Source organism: Rhinolophus sinicus, chromosome 16, assembly GCF_057876585.1.
Source record: "Rhinolophus sinicus isolate RSI-liver-muscle chromosome 16, RSI-T2T, whole genome shotgun sequence".
NCBI classification, from domain to species: Eukaryota; Metazoa; Chordata; class Mammalia; order Chiroptera; family Rhinolophidae; genus Rhinolophus; species Rhinolophus sinicus.
In genome coordinates this window covers 136,837,873-136,856,269 of record NC_142516.1, presented here as the reverse complement: position 1 = coordinate 136,856,269, position 18,397 = coordinate 136,837,873, and the positions used below count along the sequence as shown (strand labels likewise).

Sequence of the window (18,397 nt, the reverse complement as noted above, 5' to 3'; positions counted from 1 at the left end):
CTCGCCTGTCTGGAGCTCGCGCCTGCGCCTCGCCGCCATTCGGAGGGCCGCCGCTCTGCAGGGCCTCGCGGAGCAGCCTGGGGCCGCGAGCCCGGCCTCCCGGCGACGTTCGCTCACCTGGACGCCGCTGCGGCATAACGGTGAGCAGCGGGGAGGGTAGGGAGGGGCGTAGTCCGGAGCCGCGGACCCCGAGGCCCGCGTCCCATGGAAGCCTAGGGCATCCACTGCGGAGGGGCCTGCACCCTGTTCGCTCACGCCGGGCCTGGCGGATGGACCCCTCCTCCCCAGAGGCCGCGGGCGGGGTGGACTCTTTGGGACTTGGGTGTGGGGAGGCAGGAAACGTTTTGTTTAAAACCCTGCTGGGAAGTCGGTTCTGGCTCTCAAGGAATGCATTCAACCCTACATACAATTTTCTCTGCCCGTAGTCTGCGTGGGCTTTTGTCATCGTTGCTGTTTTAAAATCAGCGAGACAACCCACAGAATAGGTGAAATGTAATCATGTATCTGATAAGGGATTAGTATCCAGAAAATGTAAAGAACTCTTACAACTCGACAATGAAAAGCAATCCAATTCAAAAATGGGCAAAGGCTTCGGTAGTTATTTCTACAGAGAAGATGTGAAAATGGCCAATGAGCACATCAAAGGATGTTCATTAGCCATCAAAGTTATGAAATGAAACCAGAATGAAATACCATGTGGTAACCACTAGGGTGGCTATTATCAAAATAATCACAAGTGATGGCGAGGATGTGGAGAAATTGGAACATTTGTGCATTGCTGGAGGGGATGTAAAATGGTGCAACCAGCAGCTGTGGAAATGGTTTAGTGGTTTCTCAAAAATTTGTAAACTTACTTTGTGATCCAGCAATTTCACCCTTTGGTATAAACTCCTAAGAATGGAAAGCAGGGACGAAATAGATATTTTATGCCAGTGTTCCTAGCAGCCTTATTCAAAATAGCCAAAAGGAGGAAACAATCCAAATACCTATCAGTAGATGAATGGAAAACAGATTGTGGTATATACATCCTTAACAGGGCCTAAAATTCTGATACATGCTGTAGTATAGATGTGCTGAGTGAAATAAGCCAGACGCATAAGGACGAATGTAGGATTACATTCATAGAGACAATCAAATAGAAGTTACCAAGGGCTGGGAGGTGGGGTAAGGATGGGAAGTTATTGTTTAATGGGTACAGAGTTTCTGTTTCTGATGATAAAAAGTTCTGGAAATGGATAATGGTGATGGTTTTACAATATTGTGAATGTACTTAATCGTGTTTTTTAAAATGGCTAGAATGGTAAGTTTTCTGTTATCTTTTAACACAATATTTTTAAATGTATAGGAAAAGGCAAAACTACAGGGATAGTGAAAAGATCAATGGTTGTTACCGTGTTTCCCCGAAAATAAGACCTAGCTGGACAGTCAGCTCTAATGTATCTTTTGGAGCAAACATTAATATAAGGTCTGGTCTTGTTTTACTATAAAACCCGGTATAATATAATATAATATAATGAATATAATATAATACCGGGTCTTACATTAATTTTTGCTCTAAAAGACGCATTAGAGCTGATTGTCTGGCTAGGTCTTATTTTCAGGGAAACAGTAGGAGCACAGAGAATTGTTATGGCAGTGGAAGTGTTCTGTATTGTCCTGCAATGGTGGATACATGACCCTACATTTATGAAAACCCACAGAACTGTACATGTAAAGTGACCCCTAATGTAAACTGTGGATTTTAGTTAATAATAATATATCAATATTTGTTCATTAATTGTAACAAATATACCACACTAATACTGGATGTTAATAATAGGAGAAATGTGCGGACAGGTAATGTGAAAACAGAATTTTCTGTTCAGTTTTTCTTTAAATCTAAAACTGCTCTAAAAATAAAGTTTACTAATTTTTAAAAAAATCATCTAGGTTAAAGAACAATGCTAGTATTTATATGCATAGAACCCAGTTAGCTTTAAACATGCCCTACCTATTGAGTTTTAATTTTAAAATCTTGACATCAAAATGTTTTTTAAAATGACCAATGGTGTTAGACTTTAAGGAAGAAATTGGATTGGAATGGAAAATAGGTGTGATGCCATATGGCATAGAACCTCGTTGAAAAATACAGGATGATGGACTGGCAAAACACTAATGATTAAAACTTATGTATTTTAGAGACAACATGAAGCCTGTAGAGGGTGGTAAAAAGTAAGGTGAGGTAAATTTTTATTAACTGGGTACTTTTGAGTTACTTTCATGGTTAGTCTTAGGAGCTCTGAAAATTAGAAAAAAAAAATTGCTAGAATCTTAAAACTGGAAGGAATGTCAGTGTCTAGCTTGTACCCAGCAGCTGAATTCTGAACTTGATTCTGCAACATTCCTGTGAAAGACAGAACTGTGTTACAGCAGAGATCTAGAATTAGGAAACTATGGTCTTCTGTTGCTTCCTCTAACCTAATTCGTGTGATCTTTGAGAAGTCACTTCCCCTCAGCATCAGTTTTCTCAGTTGTAAAATGAAGAGGTAGGTCTCAAGTCCTCTGAGGTTCCTTCCAGTCCTGTCTTGATCATTGGCTCCAATATGGAGGGCTCCTGCCTGACAAAGCAGTCTTTTCTATGATTGAGTAGAGTAGTCCATGATTGAGTAGTTCGTAGAACTTTATATGTTGAGCTTGAAATCTGTTTTCTTGCTGGCTTCCACTTGTTGCTTCTAAGATAGCTTACATATTGTCCATATTTCTTCCCCTTTTGAAGTTAAGTGCCTGTACTCACAAATGATATGCTTTTAAAAACTGCCTGCCTTCCTAGTTGTTTTCTTTTGCAAGTTCCCTAGTGTTAGTTGCTCTTTTAAAGAGTTGGAGACAGTGATCCACTGGGATACCCTGCCCAATGGAGAATATGGAATGCAGTTCTCTAAGGTTCTCTATATCTGATATTTGGATTTTAAATATTTGGTAAATTTCATCTTGTTGATTTTGGCTACTGTACTGCCTTTTCAAGATCTTAACTGAATTTCACTGTATTAGGTTTGTCAAGATGAACAAGAAAGAACCTGGATAGATAGCAGAACCTTAATCTGGTCCTCTGTCAGATGCTGATTATTTGCCTGATCTTGAGCAAGTTATTTAATGTCTAGGTTTGAGTTCCTCGACTATAAATTGAAGTTTTAAACTAGGTGGTTCCTGGGGTCTTCTCCTATCCGAAAATCCAATGACTTCGAAACTAGATGGTAGCTCAGGTCTTTATAGTTTTAAAATCCTGTGAATCTAAGAGCAAGCCCCAAATTTCATGAGAGAATATTTTAGATTAACAGATACTTCCTGGGCACGTACTATGTACCAGGGATGTGCAAGGGTTACCGAGGTGAATGGGTAGTCCCTGCCCTCCAGGAGCCCATGCCTTGGTATGGGATCAGGCTGTAGTGCCAGAGGGTGACCACTACATCGGAGGAGTGTATACGGCAGGGGGTCCAAGGAATATTGGGAAAGGTTGGGGAATTGACGAGTTTTTAAGAAGCAGTCTCACCTGAAGAATGGAGGAACTTGCCTGGCGACAGGGTGGCAAGATGTGGAATGTAAAGGAGAGGAAATACCTTGAGCAAAGGGCCAGAAGCTTGAATTGTCAGGGAATTACAGGTGCTTAAGTACTTTGAGAATGCAGTACAGTTGGGCCAGATTGTGAAGAGCTTTATATGCCATGTTCAAATTTTGTACTGTAGGTGTTGGGCTTACCTTGAAGAATTGTGAGCAGACAAGTCACATTAGGTTTTTATGTTTGGAAGATGACTGGTAGCAGTATGATGAGTGGATTGGAAGGAAGTGAGACTAGTGTTAGGGAAATAAGGCATCAGAATTAAAGCAGTAGGAAAAAAAAGCAATTGAGAAGTGTAGGGAATAGAGGGAAGGGTAGATAAATGTGTTGGAACTTAATCAGAAGAGTATGTGAGCCATTGTCTAGCTTTTTCATGGCCAGTTTATCTCATTCTGTTCAAGTCAACAACTTACCCTGACCTTTAGTCTTTTTGAAATTCATGCATGAAAAGGCATGAACAGTCACTGAAGCACCACCATCCTTTTTTCAGACGCCTCTTTCTTTGCCTATTTGTTCTGTTGATTATGTTGTCCCTTCCACTGCCTGTTAATTTGCTGCTCTGCTGGGTAGTATGGATAATTGACAAAATGGCAGCTGCTCTTGTAGTTTGTAGTTACGACAGCAGTCTTCTAAGAGCTTGTCACATCAGCTGAAGTTAGATGGTGGGTTTGAAAAAGGGTTGTTTATATACGTGAGCATTATTATTAAAGTGGAATGAGACAGGGACGGTGTCATCGATAGTATCTACTGTATTTGGTGTCAGTTCATTAAATAAGTATCCTAGCTGATTGGATTGGACTTCTCTCACTGTTGGAGGGGGCAGATTAGGGAGAGAAATAGGCAGAATTGTATTACGGGGGCACTAATTATCACAGAGATGTAATTTTGATTACGTTTTCTTTATCTTTTTTAGGTTCAACTTCTCATCTTTGTCCTTCATGTACTACAGACTGTTTTCTGTGGTTTAGTCAAAAAGCCATGTAGACTTGCTGCCCTTTGAAGACCACTTTTAAGATTTCTGTTAAGACAGCTGGTAAGTCTACTAGGGAAAAGCATGTTGGTCCTTATTTCTTTCCCACTCTACTTGTCCTGGATTTATAAAGTATTATTCTAACAGGGACTAATTTACAGGAGCAGCTGTAAAATGTAGGGTTAATATAAAATTTCCAAAGAGGTAAGGAAGGCAGAAATACAGTCAATGGAAAGTAGAAATAAGGAGAGGGTAATAGAGCTTTACTTACTGAAAGGGACCACAAGACTGGGATAGCAATCGGGAAAGGGTGTGTGGCTAAAAGAGGGACCAGTTCTCTACTGTTGTACTGTGTCAGACGTCCATTTATGAGATGTGGCTTTGTTACTCATTTCTTTGCATATATTTTTGTTTGCTTTTAACATTTCTCTCTTTTTAAAAAGCTTAGGAGAATATTTTATGATGAGAACATTTTTGACAAGTGCTTAGATTTCTTGGAGAAAAACCTCTATAAAAGCAAACACCATATCAAGTGATGTCTGAACATACCGTGTTTCCCCGAAAATAAGACCTAGCCGGACAATCTAATGCGTCTTTTGGAGCAAAAATTAACGTAAGACCTGGTCTTATTTTACTGTAATAAGATAAGTAAAATAAGACCGGCTCTTACATTAATTTTTTGCTCCAAGACGCATTACAGCTGATTGTATGGGTAGGTCTTATTTTCGGGGAAACACAGTATGTTGATATGGATGTATCTGATAGAATTTGGGGTTAGAGAGGTAAATTCTGTAACATTCTTTTTAATTTTTTTTTTAAACGAATAAGTTATTGGAGTATGATAGTGAGGCTTAGTAGTAGGCAGGTATGGGTAGTAGAAATTTTGAGATTGTCCAGAAGAGTTTTTGGTAGGAAGAGAAAAGACGGAGGGCCAGTTGGGAGAGAGGGAATGATATGGAAGTCTGAGGAGACATCGGGATTTAATACAAACTGAAAGGGAATGGAAACGGATGATATATTTACTGAATGGCCCTAGATGAAGGGTGGGAAAGCTGGTGAATGGACAGATTGAGCAGGCAGCAATCGAGGATAAAAGGATTCCGTTTACTCGGAGAAGCTGAGGTAGCTGGAGGTGATTGAGGCAAGAGCACTGGGCATTAGGCTAAGTGGTATTCATTAAAAACAGGCACTGATTTATAGGAGCAGCTGTAAAATGTAGGGTTAGTATAAAATTTCCAAAGAGGTAAGAAAGGGAGAAAGAGGGACCAGCTCTCTACTGTTGCACTGTGTCAGAGACGTCCATTTTTGAGATGTGGTTTTGTTTTATTCTGTATTTTATTTGGTAAGTTTGCCAGAGCATTTTTAGAAAACCTCCCTAACTATAGAACAATGTCCTCAGACTTTTCTGCAAGAGTAGAAGAAAAAGTGCTTTACCCTTAAAGTTTATAATCTAATCCGTGTATTATACTTATGGGCTTTTTGATGAACTAGTTTATGAATTACTGTTGGTAAAACTTTATGAAGCAGCATATAGGAAAGGAAGAAAGTTGTTTTGTTAATGAGACTACGCATTATGCAAAAAGGGGTGTGTGTAGTTAAGTATGTACTACATTGAAATGAGAAAACAAAAGTACTTTCTCCATACTGTATACGAATTGCTTGAGAAATTGGGAAAGGTTTCTATAGCTAACAGTTTGTTTAATTATGCTTAAGAAACTCGGACAGAAATCATGAAAGTAATGCTTCTCTGCCTGTCACAAGTAAGACTTGTTTTGGATAAGCTACTGTGTGCTGGTCAGCTACAAGGTGATTTGGGACTATTTAATTACCACAAACTGAAGGAGTCTGTATTTTAGAGGCTACATGGTAGTGTCCAGAATAGTAATATAATAATAATAATAATAATGATAGTTAACACTGAGTGCTTGCTGTTTATCAGATATTGTTCTAATCATGCTATAAAATATTACATCCATTTTATAGTTGAGGAAAATGAAGCATAGAAAGGTTTAGTAACTTGATAAAAGCCACATAGTGGAGCCAGGACTCAAAACCAGCAAACCTGAGCTCAGCCTCTTATGCCATAATATATTTGACACATGACATGATAATGATATGATATAATGATATGATATGTGACAATATACCTCACCTCTCTAATATGAGCATCACTTGACTGTTCATTATTGTCACTTAAAGCCAGATGGGGTTACTGACGTAACCTATTATTTCTCCATGTTTTCTTCATTATGTTTTTAAGTTAAGATTCTTTTTAGAGAATATTCTTTATTACTAAGTGATTATGTTTTTCTTTTTTTTGTAGTTCGTCTAGCCCTAAACACAATTTTCTAAAAGACAGGATAATTGCAGGGTAACTCAGAAAGAGCTGATGCTTTCCAAAACACTAGTTTGTTTCTCCAGTTATCACCTTTTTAACTTTAGACACCTCAAAAATACAAATGAATCACCACTGATACGGGTGATAGAAAACAATATTGTCATTAATAACATCTTTAAAAACAAATTATCAAAATTAGAAATGATAGTACGTTTTTTTAATTACTGTTTTTTAAATTAATAATGGGAGATCCTGTGGTTATAAGTAAGTATTTCTAATCTGTACTGTTTTTTTTTTGAGGAGCAGTTCATGGAAAGAGTATATTTTGACCACAGTTACCGTTAACGCAAAGCACATTGTATGCTCTTAGTAATGGCTGTTACTTTTGGTAAATTTAATGGGGCGTAATTTAATGAGAAAAGATTTTGCAATCCACTTAGTGAATAAACTCATTGTATATGTTAGTTATAGAATATGTTTTAGCACTTGTTGGAGTCTCATGCTGAGGAGAGCATACTAGATGGAACTGGTGGAGAATAGAGTCCAGAATAGAATCATGTACATGAAATTTAGTAAATAATAAATGGAACGTTACGTATCAGTGAGAAAAAGGGTTGTGTAATTAGTGTTGTTGAGACAACTGAACTATTCATTTGGGGTGCAAACATAGGATGAATCCCTACCTCACCTCTTTATACCAGATGAATTAAAGATACAAATGTAAAAAAGAATGAAATTATCAAAATCATAGGAGAAAATATTGATTAAAAAATAATGAAGTGGGAAAGCATGATTTAAAAGAGTCATGAAGAAAATACTTTCAGACGTCATAAAAATGGCGGCGTGAGGTGAGACTCTGGAAATCTCCCCTGGAATTTACAACAAAATGAACAACTGTAACTCCACAAAGGACTCCCTGCACAGCAGTCAGGCAAGATTAAGAGGCTCACTACTGAAGTCACCTTAAGGCGGGCAAATTGCATGAGTGGGGGAGGAGGGAAGGGAGAAGTGCGGAGACGGGGCACAGGACGCAGACCTCGCTTGGTGCTCTGAGCTTGCTGCATCCCGGAACTACCGCAGCTGCGGGATAGGGAAGAATTCGGACTGTTAGGGATCCGTTTATGGCCCACAGGGCTGATGAGAACTTCCCAAAATTGTGGAAAGAATTGGATCCTTGAATCCAAAAAGCAAATGGAACACCTAATTACCTCAACCCCAACAAGCCTTCTCCAAGGCACATTGTATTGAAGCTGTCAAAAATTAACAACAAAGAAAGAATCCTCAAGGCAGCCAGGGAAAAGAAGATGGTAACCTACAAAGGAAAGCCCATTAGAATATCATCACATTTTTCAGCAGAAACTCTACAAGCCAGGAGGGAGTGGAACCAAATATTCAAACTATTGAAAGAGAGAAATTGTGAGCCAAGAATAATATATCCAGCAAAGATATCCTTTCGATATGAAGGAGGAATAAAGACCTTTCCAGACATACAGAAGCTGAGAGAATTTTCTAACACACGACCTGCCCTACAAGAAATATTAAAGGAGGCTATTAGACCACCATCAACAGGGACAATTTGTGGCAACCAAAGCATAAAAGGCGGGGGGGGGGGGGGGGGAGTAAAGGCCTGAACCGGAATATAGGAATGGAGAAAGTAAGCATGCTGAAGAAAATGGAATACTCTAAATGTCAAACTTTCTTTCACATAAACTTAATGGTAACCACTCAAAAAAAAAAAAAAAAAAAAAAAAAAATCCAGAACTGAAATACATACTGGAATAAAAGAATAAACAGAGGGAAAAATCATAGAATACCACCACACAGAAATTGTGGTGGTATTGACAACTTTCTATTGACAACAACAAAAAGGCAAAGAAACAATGGAGACACAGTCTTACCAGGAAACTAAAGACAGAATGATAGGAAATCCTCATATATCAATAATCACCCTAAATGTAAATGGATTGAACTCACCAATAAAAAGGCACAGAGTAGCAGATTGGATCAAAGAACTAAACCCAACCGTATACTGTCTCCAAGAGACACATCTCAGCTACAAGGACAAACATAGACTCAAAGTAAAAGGGTGGAAATTGACACTCCAAGCAAATGGTATCCAGAAAAATCAGGTGTAGCCATACTGGTATCAGATAAAACGGACTTCAGGGTAAAAAAGGTAATGAGACAAAGATGGACATTTCATAAGGGTAAAGGGGACTGTACAACAAGAAGACATATCAGTCATCAACATTTATGCCCCCAATCAGGAAGCACCGAAATATACCAAGCAGCTACTAACAGAATTAAAGGGAGAAATTGACCAAAACACAGTTATACTAGGGGACCTAAGTACATCATTGACAGCTATGGATAGATCATCCAAACAGAAAACAAATAAAGAAATACCAGCCCTAAATGACACATTAGATGAAATGGACATAATTGACATTTATAGAGCACTTCATCCTAAAACATCAGACTATACATTTTTTTCTAGTGTACACAGAACATTCTCAAGGATAGACCATATATTGGGACATAAAACTAGGTTCAGCAAATTTAAGAAAATTGAAATCATCCCAAGCATATTCTCTGATCACAAGGCTTTGAAATTGGATATCAACTTTAAAAAGAAAGGAGAAACCACAAATACGTGGAGATTAAACAATATACTTTTAAAGAATGACTGGGTCAAAGAAGAAATAAGAGGAGAGATCTAAAGATACATAGAAACAAATGACAATGAAAATACATCCTACCAAAATTTTGGGGATGCAGCGAAAGCAGTTTTAAGAGGGAAATTTACATCATTACAGGCCTAACTAAAAAAAAAAGAAAAAAGAAAAATCCCAAATAAATAACCTACGTTACACCTTAAAGAACTAGCTAAAGAAGAACAAATGAAACCCAAGGGCAGCAGAAGAAAGGAAATAATAAATATCAGAGCAGAACTAAATGAAATAGAGAACAAAAAGACAATAGAAAAAAATTAATGTGACAAAGAGCTGGTTCATTGAAAAGATTGACAAAATTGACAAACCCTTGGCTAGATTCACTAAGATAAAAAGAGAAAAGACACTAATAAAATCAGAAATGAAAGAGGGGAAGTTATCACAGATGCCACAGAAATACAAAGGATCATCCAAGAATACTATGAAGGACTATAAGCCACAAAATTCAATAACCTAGAAGAATGGAGAAGTTCTTAGAAACATATATCCTTCCTAGGCTGAATCATGAAGAATTGGAAAATCTAAAAAACCCGATCAGTAAGGAAATTGAATCAGTCATCTGAAACCTTCCCAAAAGCAAAAGTGTGGGACCAGATGGCTTCACTAGTGAATTTTACCAAACCTTCAAAGAGGATCTAATACCTGCCCTGTTCAAACTCTTCCAAAAAATTGGAGAAGAGACAGTACTCCGTAACTCATTTTATGAGGCCAACATTACCTTGATACCAAAACCTGGTAAAGATAACACAAAAAAAGAAAATTACAGACCAATATCTGTAGACCAAAAGATTACTCATGAGGACCAAGGGGGGTTTATCCCACGGGCACAAGGATAGTTCAACATACGCAAATCCATCAATGTAATACATCACATAAACAAAATAAAGGACAAAAATCATATGATTATATCAATTGACGCAGAAAAAACATTTGACAAGATACAACATCATTTATGATTAAAACACTTAATAAAATAGATATAGAAAGAAAATACCTTAATATAATAAAGGCCATATATGACAAACCCTCAGCTAATATCATAATTAAAGGTGAAACACCGAAGCCCTTTGCTCTAAGTTCAGGAACACGACAGGGCTGTCCCCTATCACCTCTGCTTTTCAACATAGTGTTGGAAGTCCTCGCCAGAGCAATCAGGCAAGAGAAAGAAATAAAAGGCATCCAAATTGGGAATGAAGAAGTTACAATGTCACTCTTGGCAGATGACATGATGCTCTATATATAGAAAACCCTAAAGACTCCACCAAAAAGCTATTAGAAACAATCAACGAATACAGTACAGTTGCTAGGTACAAAATCAACGTGGAAAAGTCCGTTGCATTCCTATATACTAACAAATCTCAGAAAAAGAAATAAAAAAACAAACAATTCCTTTTGCAATTGCAACAAAAAAAATAAAATACCTAGGAACAAACTTAACCAAGGATGTGAAAGACCTATATGCTGAAAACTATAAGACCATTTTAAAGGAAATTGAAGAAGACACAAAAAAATAGAAAGACATTCTGTGCTCATGGATTGGAAGAAACAACATAGTTAAAATGGCCATATTACCCAAAGCAATATATGGACTTAATGCAATCCCCATCAGAATCCCAATGGCCTTTTAAAGAAATAGAACAAAAAATCATCAGATTTGTTTGGAACCACAAAAGACTCCGAATAGCCAAAGCAATCCTAAGAAAAAAGATTAGTGCTGGAGGTATCACACTCCCTGACTTTAGTTTATATTACAGGGCAACTATAATAAAAACAGCATGGCGTTGGCAGAAAAACAGACACATAGACCAATGGAATAGAATTGAGAACTCAGAAATAAAACCACATAAATATGGACAGATAATTTTTGACAAAGAAGCAGAAAACATACAATGGAGAAAAGACAGCCTCTTCAATAAATGGTGCTGGCAGAATTGGAAAGCCACATACAACAGAATGAAACTGGATTGCTATCTGTCACCATGTACCAAAATTAATTCAAAATGGATCAAATACTTAAGCATAAGACCTGAAACAATAAACTGCATAGAAGAAAACATAGGTACTAAACTTACGGACCTTGGGTTCAAAGAGCATTTTATGAATTTGACTCCAAAGGCAAGGGAAGTAAAACTAAAATAAATGAATGGGACTATATCAAACTTAATTAATAGCTTCTGCACAGCCAAAGAAACCATTGACAAAATAAAGGTGCAATCAACTGAATAGGAGAAGAGTTTTGCAAACAGTGCCTCTGGTAAGGGGATAAGATCCAAAATATGCAAGGAACTCATACAACTCAACAACAAAAAAACAAACAACCCAATTGAAAAATGGGCAGAGGACCTGAAGAGACATTTCTCCAAAGAGGACATACAAATGGCAAATAGACATATGAAAAAATGCTCAACATCACTAATCATCAGAGAAATGCAAATAAAAACCGCAATGAGCTACCACCTCACCCCAGTCAGAATGGCTATCATCAAGATAAATAATAACAAGTGTTGGAGAGGCTGTGGAGAAAAAGGAACCTTATACACTGTTGGTGGGAATGCAGATTGGTGCAGCCGCTATGGAAGGCAGTGTCTAGGTTCCTCAAAAAATTATGAATAGAATTACCATATGACCCAGCAATACCTCTCCTGGGTATCTACCCAAAGAATCTGAAAACATTTATCCATAAAGACAGTGTGCTCCAGTGTTCATTGCAGCTTTATTTACAGTGGCCAAGACATGGAAACAACCAAAATGTCCTTCTATAGATAAATGGACAAAGAAGTTGTGGTATATATACACAATGGAATACTATTCGCCGGTAAGAAAAGATGCAATAGGATCATTTGTGACAACATGGATGGATCTTGAGATTATTATGCTAAGTGAAATAAGTCAGACAGAAAAAGTAGAGAACCATATGATTTCACTGATACGTGGTATATAAACCAAAACCAACAAAAGAACAAGACAAACAAATGAGAAATAAAAACTCACAGACACAGACAATAGTTTAGTGGTTACCAGAGGGTAAAGGGTGAGGGGGGTGGTAGATGAGGGTAAAGGGGTTCAAGTATATGGTAATGGAAGGAGAACTGACTCTTGGTCGTGAACACACCATGTGATTTATAGAGGATGTAATACAGAATTGTATACCTGAAATTTATGTAACTTTACTAACACTTGCCACCCAATAAACTTTAACTAAAAAGAAAATAGTTTCAATTTTTAATTTTTATGTAAACAATTGTGTGTGGTAAAAAAAAAATATCGTAAGTAAAGTCAAGAAACAAATGATAAACTGTAAATATTTTTAGTCAAAGAGCTGATTCCTCTTATGTACAAAAGCTATTTATAAATAAGAAAAATGGACAAAGTATATCGTAGAAAAAAATATACATGGCTAATAAGGGAAAATATTCAATGTTTTTCATTAAAGAAAAGAACACTAAAACAATAGTGAGACCAGGTTTCACTTAAGAAATACCAAGGATTAGAAGTTTAATGATACTCAGTGTTGATGAGTTAGTTGGGGAATTGTTCTGCATATATACTGTTGGTTGGTATGTAATAATGCTGTAACTTCTTGAGAGTTTGGTAAAATGTATCAATTTTAATTGCAAATTGCCTTTGAAGCAGGTAATCCATTTCTAGAAATTTTCCCTTCAGATATACCCTCACATTCAAAGTTGCATGTACAAGGAAATTCAGTGCTTACACTGTATGTAAAAATGTCCTAGAAAATGCCCTCTAATTGAGCGGGACTCCTGAAACCCATACCTGCCCTTTCATAGAAACTCAGAAACTTAGCTTAGTTTTGTTTTCAGAATCACCAAAACCTATAATTTTTACTTCCCTGGAGTCTCAGAATCCTGTTGTTTCTTTTCCCCCACACTTTCTCTTCATTGAATAAAAGCAAGTTGCAGAACAATATGTTTAACACCCCATTTGTGTAGAATGTGGTTATACATTTGTGCATACATAGCACATTTCTTCAGTGACATATAAGTACAGTGGCTTTCCTTTGGGAGTGATGCTGTGTGACTATCTTATACTGCATAAATGAGTATGTTTTTAACAGTGAGCTGCTGTTGCTTTATCACTTAAGAAGTTGCATTTAAAAGTTTAAAAAGTCATTTTCTGGCAAGCAAGTTCCTGCCTCAAGGCTGTCCTCTATGTGAATTGCCCTTTTTCTTGGCAGACTCCTTTACATTCAGGAACTCGGCTCGAGTGTCTCCTTGACAGCTTTCTCTACGTTGCCTTCCATACTCTTACCTTCCTACTAATGTAAGCACCATATTGCAAGACACCCTTTTTAACCTGAGTGCCTAGAAAAGCATGGGACACAAAGTAATTCATTTATTAAATAAATGAAAAATAATATTAGGATGGATAAAACATTATATGTTGATATTTTTTAAAAGCTATCTTTTCATAGTTTAGTAAAACTGCTTTCTGAAATGGATTGAAAGTTTCTTGCTCAGCCTAAATAGTCTAGCTTGCATTTTGATATTTACTTAGCTTTGTGTGCTGACAGCTTGTTGATGTTCAGAGTTTTAGAGTCAAGGTCTAAGGTACATGCAGTAAATAATTCTGAGGTTAGGTTTGTGTCACTGATAGTCACATAACTTGGATAAGTCACTTCTCTGAAATCTGTAAATGAAAAAAATAATACTTGAGTCATATTGTTAAGGAAGATTAAATAAAGTGATGTATATAGACATGGCAGAGTTCCTGGAACTCAGTTAAAAATTAGTTTGATTTCTTTTTCTTCAAAGTCTTGATAGAGATGTTATTGAATAAATTCATGTGCCATCCTAGGCTTAAAATTACACAGTTTTAGAATTAACTAGAACAGCATTTCATTTAAGATCATATTTTCTGAAAATAATTTATTTTTACTTTTTGCAGCACTGTTGAAAAGTTTTTAAAGATATAATCGTGTGTGTTGTAACAGAAAAGAAAATGGAAGTATTCCAGGAACTTCGTAAACCATCAGTACGTTTGGAGTGTGACCACTGCAATTTCAGAGGCACAGATTATGAAAATGTACAAATTCACATGGGTACCATCCATCCAGAATTTTGTGATGAAATGGATGCTGGTGGATTAGGTAAAATGATATTTTACCAGAAAAGTGCAAAGCTATTTCACTGCCATAAATGCTTCTTCACCAGCAAGATGTACTCTAATGTATACTATCACATCACATCCAAACATTCAGGCTCAGAGAAATGGAATGAGAAACCAAAAAATCAGTTGAACAAAGAATCAGATTCTGTGAAAAGTCCTCCTCTTCCTGAACACCAGAAAATGCCCTCTAATTCAGCAGAACTCCTGAAACCTGTACCTGCCCTTTCCATAGAAACACAGAAACTTTGTCCAGTTTTGTCTCCAGAATCACCAAAACCTACTCCTCTTACTTCCCTGGAGCCTCAGAAGCCTGGCCCTGTTGTTTCTCCTGAGCCACAGACACCTTCTCTTCCTTCTCCTGAGCCTCCAAAACCTACCCCTATTTCTTCTCCTGAACTTCTAAAACCAGTCCCTGTTGTTTCTGAATCTCAGAAACCAGTCCCTATTCCTTCTCCAGAACCACAGAAACTTGCTCCTGTCTCTCCTGAGCCAGTAAAGGCTACTCTTACTAATCCCAAACCTCAGAAACACTCCCATTTTCCAGAAACATTGGGGCCACCTTCAGCGTCGTCTCCAGAGTCACCAGTTTTAGCTGCTTCCCCTGAACCTTGGGGGCCGTCCCCCACTGCATCTCCAGAGTCTCGGAAGCCAGCCCGGGCAGTCTCCCCTGAGCCGAGGAAGCCATCCCCATCAGAGTCTCCTGAATCTTGGAAGCCATTCCCTGCTGTTTCCCCAGAGCCTAGGAGACCAGCCCCAGCTGTGTCACCAGGTTCTTGGAAGCCAGGGCCACCTGGGTCCCCCAGGTCTTGGAAATCCAGTCCTTCGGCATCATCAGGACCTTGGAAGCCAGCTAAACCTGCTCCCTCTGTGTCTCCTGGACCTTGGAAACCAATTCCTTCTATATCACCTGGACCTTGGAAACCAACTCCATCTGTGCCCCCTGCATCCTGGAAGTCTTCATCAGTCTCACCTGGTTCCTGGAAATCTCCCCCTGCGTCTCCTGAGTCGTGGAAATCTGGCCCGCCAGAACTCCGAAAGACAACTCCCACCTTGTCACCTGAACATTGGAAGACAGTTCCCCCAGTGTCTCCTGAGCTCCGTAAAGCAGGACCCCCCTTGTCTCCTGAGCTTCGCAAAGCAGGCCCACCATTGTCCCCAGATATCCGTAGTCCAGCAGGATCTCCAGAGCTCAGAAAACCCTCAGGGTCTCCAGAGCTTTGGAAGCTTTCTCCTGATCAGCGGAAGACTTCTCCTGCTTCACTTGATTTTCCTGAGTCCCAGAAAAGTTCCCGTGGTGGTTCCCCTGATCTCTGGAAGTCTTCCTTTTTTATGGAACCTCAGAAACCTGTCTTCCCTGAGACCCGGAAACCTTCTGGGCCATCTGAGTCCCCTAAAGTGGCCTCCGATATCTGGAAGCCTGTTCTCTCCATTGACACTGAGCCTAGAAAGCCTGCCCTGTTTTCTGAGCCTACCAAAACAGCTCCTCCTGCTTCTCCTGAACCACGAAAACGTGCTCTTTTTCCAGAGCCCCGGAAACATGCCCTTTTCCCTGAACTTCCCAAGTCTGCTATCTTCTCAGAAGCTCAAAAGGCAGTTGAGCTTGGTGATGAACTACAGACAGATGCCATAGATGATCAAAAGTGTGACGTTTTGGTTCAGGAAGAACTACTAGCTACACCTAAGAAACTCTTAGAAGACACTTTATTTCCTTCCTCAAAGAAGCTCAAGAAAGACAACCAAGAGAACTCTGATGCTGAGCTTAGTAGTAGTGAATATATAAAAACAGATTTGGATGCAATAGATAGTAAGGGCCAAGAATCAAGCAGTGATCAAGAGCAGGTTGATGTGGAATCTATTGATTTTAGTAAAGAGAACAAAATGGACATGAGTAGTCCAGAGCAGTCCAAAAATGTACTACAATTTAACGAAGAAAAGGAAGCTTTTATCTCTGAAGAAGAAATTGCAAAATATATGAAGCGTGGAAAAGGAAAGTATTATTGCAAAATTTGTTGCTGTCGTGCTATGAAAAAAGGTGCTGTTTTGCATCATTTGGTTAATAAGCATAATGTCCATAGCCCTTACAAATGCACAATTTGTGGAAAGGCTTTTCTTTTGGAATCCCTCCTTAAAAATCATGTAGCAGCCCATGGGCAAAGTTTACTTAAATGTCCCCGTTGTAATTTTGAATCAAATTTCCCACGAGGCTTCAAGAAACATTTAACTCATTGTCAAAGCCGGCATAATGAAGAGGCAAATAAAAAGCTAATGGAAGCTCTGGAACCACCACTGGAGGAGCAGCAAATTTGATTTTTAAACAGTGCGGATATATGCTCTACAAAGTTGTTGTTGAAACCATTTGTTGAAAGTATAGTCAAATAGTCTAGTTGGATCAGTAGATGTTGATGTGTATGGTATACCGTGTTTAGTTGTCTCAGTAGTACTACAGAGAATAAGCATTTGGTTATTTTTTTTTCATGGTCTCTGTTTATGTGGCTGTCTTGTAAGTCAATAAATTCATACTGTATATTCCAGATGGGTAAAATTTATCTAATTTCTTTAAGTACATTTGAATAACAAAAATGTAGGCGTTCCATTTAACAATCAAGAGCAATTTGTACTCAATTTAAATCATCTAGTTAAAAGTGTATCTTTTTTGGTGAAACTAATTTCAGACAATGGAAATTCTTAGTTGGAATGTTTAAGAATTAGGCATGAAAAATTTGAGAAATTTTGTTCTCTTAAACGTACTTTCAGATCATAAAAGTTATTTTGAAGTTTATTTGATCGTACAAAATTAGTTTTAAATAATAATCTTGAACAGTTTCTACATGTTTATTAACTTTTATGTCATGGAAAATTGGAGTCAGAGTTGCTGATTTTCTGCTAAAAGGGGAAAAATTGAGTAAGTTTAAAAAATTGTGTGCAGCCTTCTATACGAAACTGAAAAAGGTGAGTATGATTTTAGGTCTTGTATTATTATTTCCTTTGGAGTCTTCCATTGTCTCTTATCCCAAGATCTGGCTCTTCAATTCCCTGTGAGCTCACACCAATAGATGATCCGTAATTGCCAAATGTGTTAGAGATGTACCTCCTACTCCTGGGCCTATGTGCTGCCTGTTGGGGCTTCAGATCAGGTAATGAGTAGGAACTGAAAGTCTTCCAGATTCACAATGGAAAATTTTATAAATAGCATTTCTGTTTGAGAATGTGTCAATTTTATGTTTTTAAAGTTGTTACTGTAAATACTGTGAGACTGTTCATGGGTTATTTTATTCTAAAATATTTTGTCAAATGTGTATCAACCAAATTAAAAACAAAGGTTTTCATGTCACCAACATCTTCATGTGTGTGTTTTCTTTTTCATTGTATGATATCCAAATTCTATTACTTTTGCCTATTTCCACTTTTTTTCAGCACACTAATTTTTTTCATACTTGGAGCAGCATTTTCTCAAGAGTTCTGTGTTCAGGTAAGTTAGAGAATCACTGTACCACGTGCTCCTTGTGGAAAATCTCAGTGCACATTACCTTATTAAAGGTTTAATCCCAGCAGATGGCAGTCCTGACTGCCTCGTTTAAACAATGTGAAGCATTTAGTGCCATAAGGATTCTGATATGTAGCCAGGATTGAGACACTGC

General features: G+C 38.0%; 1 protein-coding gene across 2 annotated transcripts; it reads left to right on the top strand.

Annotated features, from left to right (window-relative positions):
* CHAMP1 (chromosome alignment maintaining phosphoprotein 1) lies at positions 1-18,094 on the top strand. 2 transcript variants are annotated; one of them, XM_019742107.3, is made up of 4 exons: positions 1-140; positions 4,506-4,625; positions 13,828-13,913; positions 14,538-18,094. In XM_019742107.3, the coding sequence occupies exon 4, from the start codon at positions 14,592-14,594 to the stop codon at positions 17,064-17,066; it is 2,475 nt and encodes an 824-aa protein (XP_019597666.1). In that variant the 5' UTR covers positions 1-140; positions 4,506-4,625; positions 13,828-13,913; positions 14,538-14,591; the 3' UTR covers positions 17,067-18,094. The 2 variants fall into 2 exon arrangements, with proteins under 2 accessions (XP_019597666.1, XP_019597665.1); XM_019742106.3 differs by lacking the exon at positions 13,828-13,913.
* The last annotated feature ends 303 nt before the right edge of the window (positions 18,095-18,397 follow it).

Bases quoted from the DNA above. Each gene is read 5' to 3' on its own strand.
- CHAMP1 (XM_019742106.3), top strand. From the start codon at position 14,592: ATGGAAGTATTCCAGGAACTTCGTAAACCATCAGTACGTTTGGAGTGT.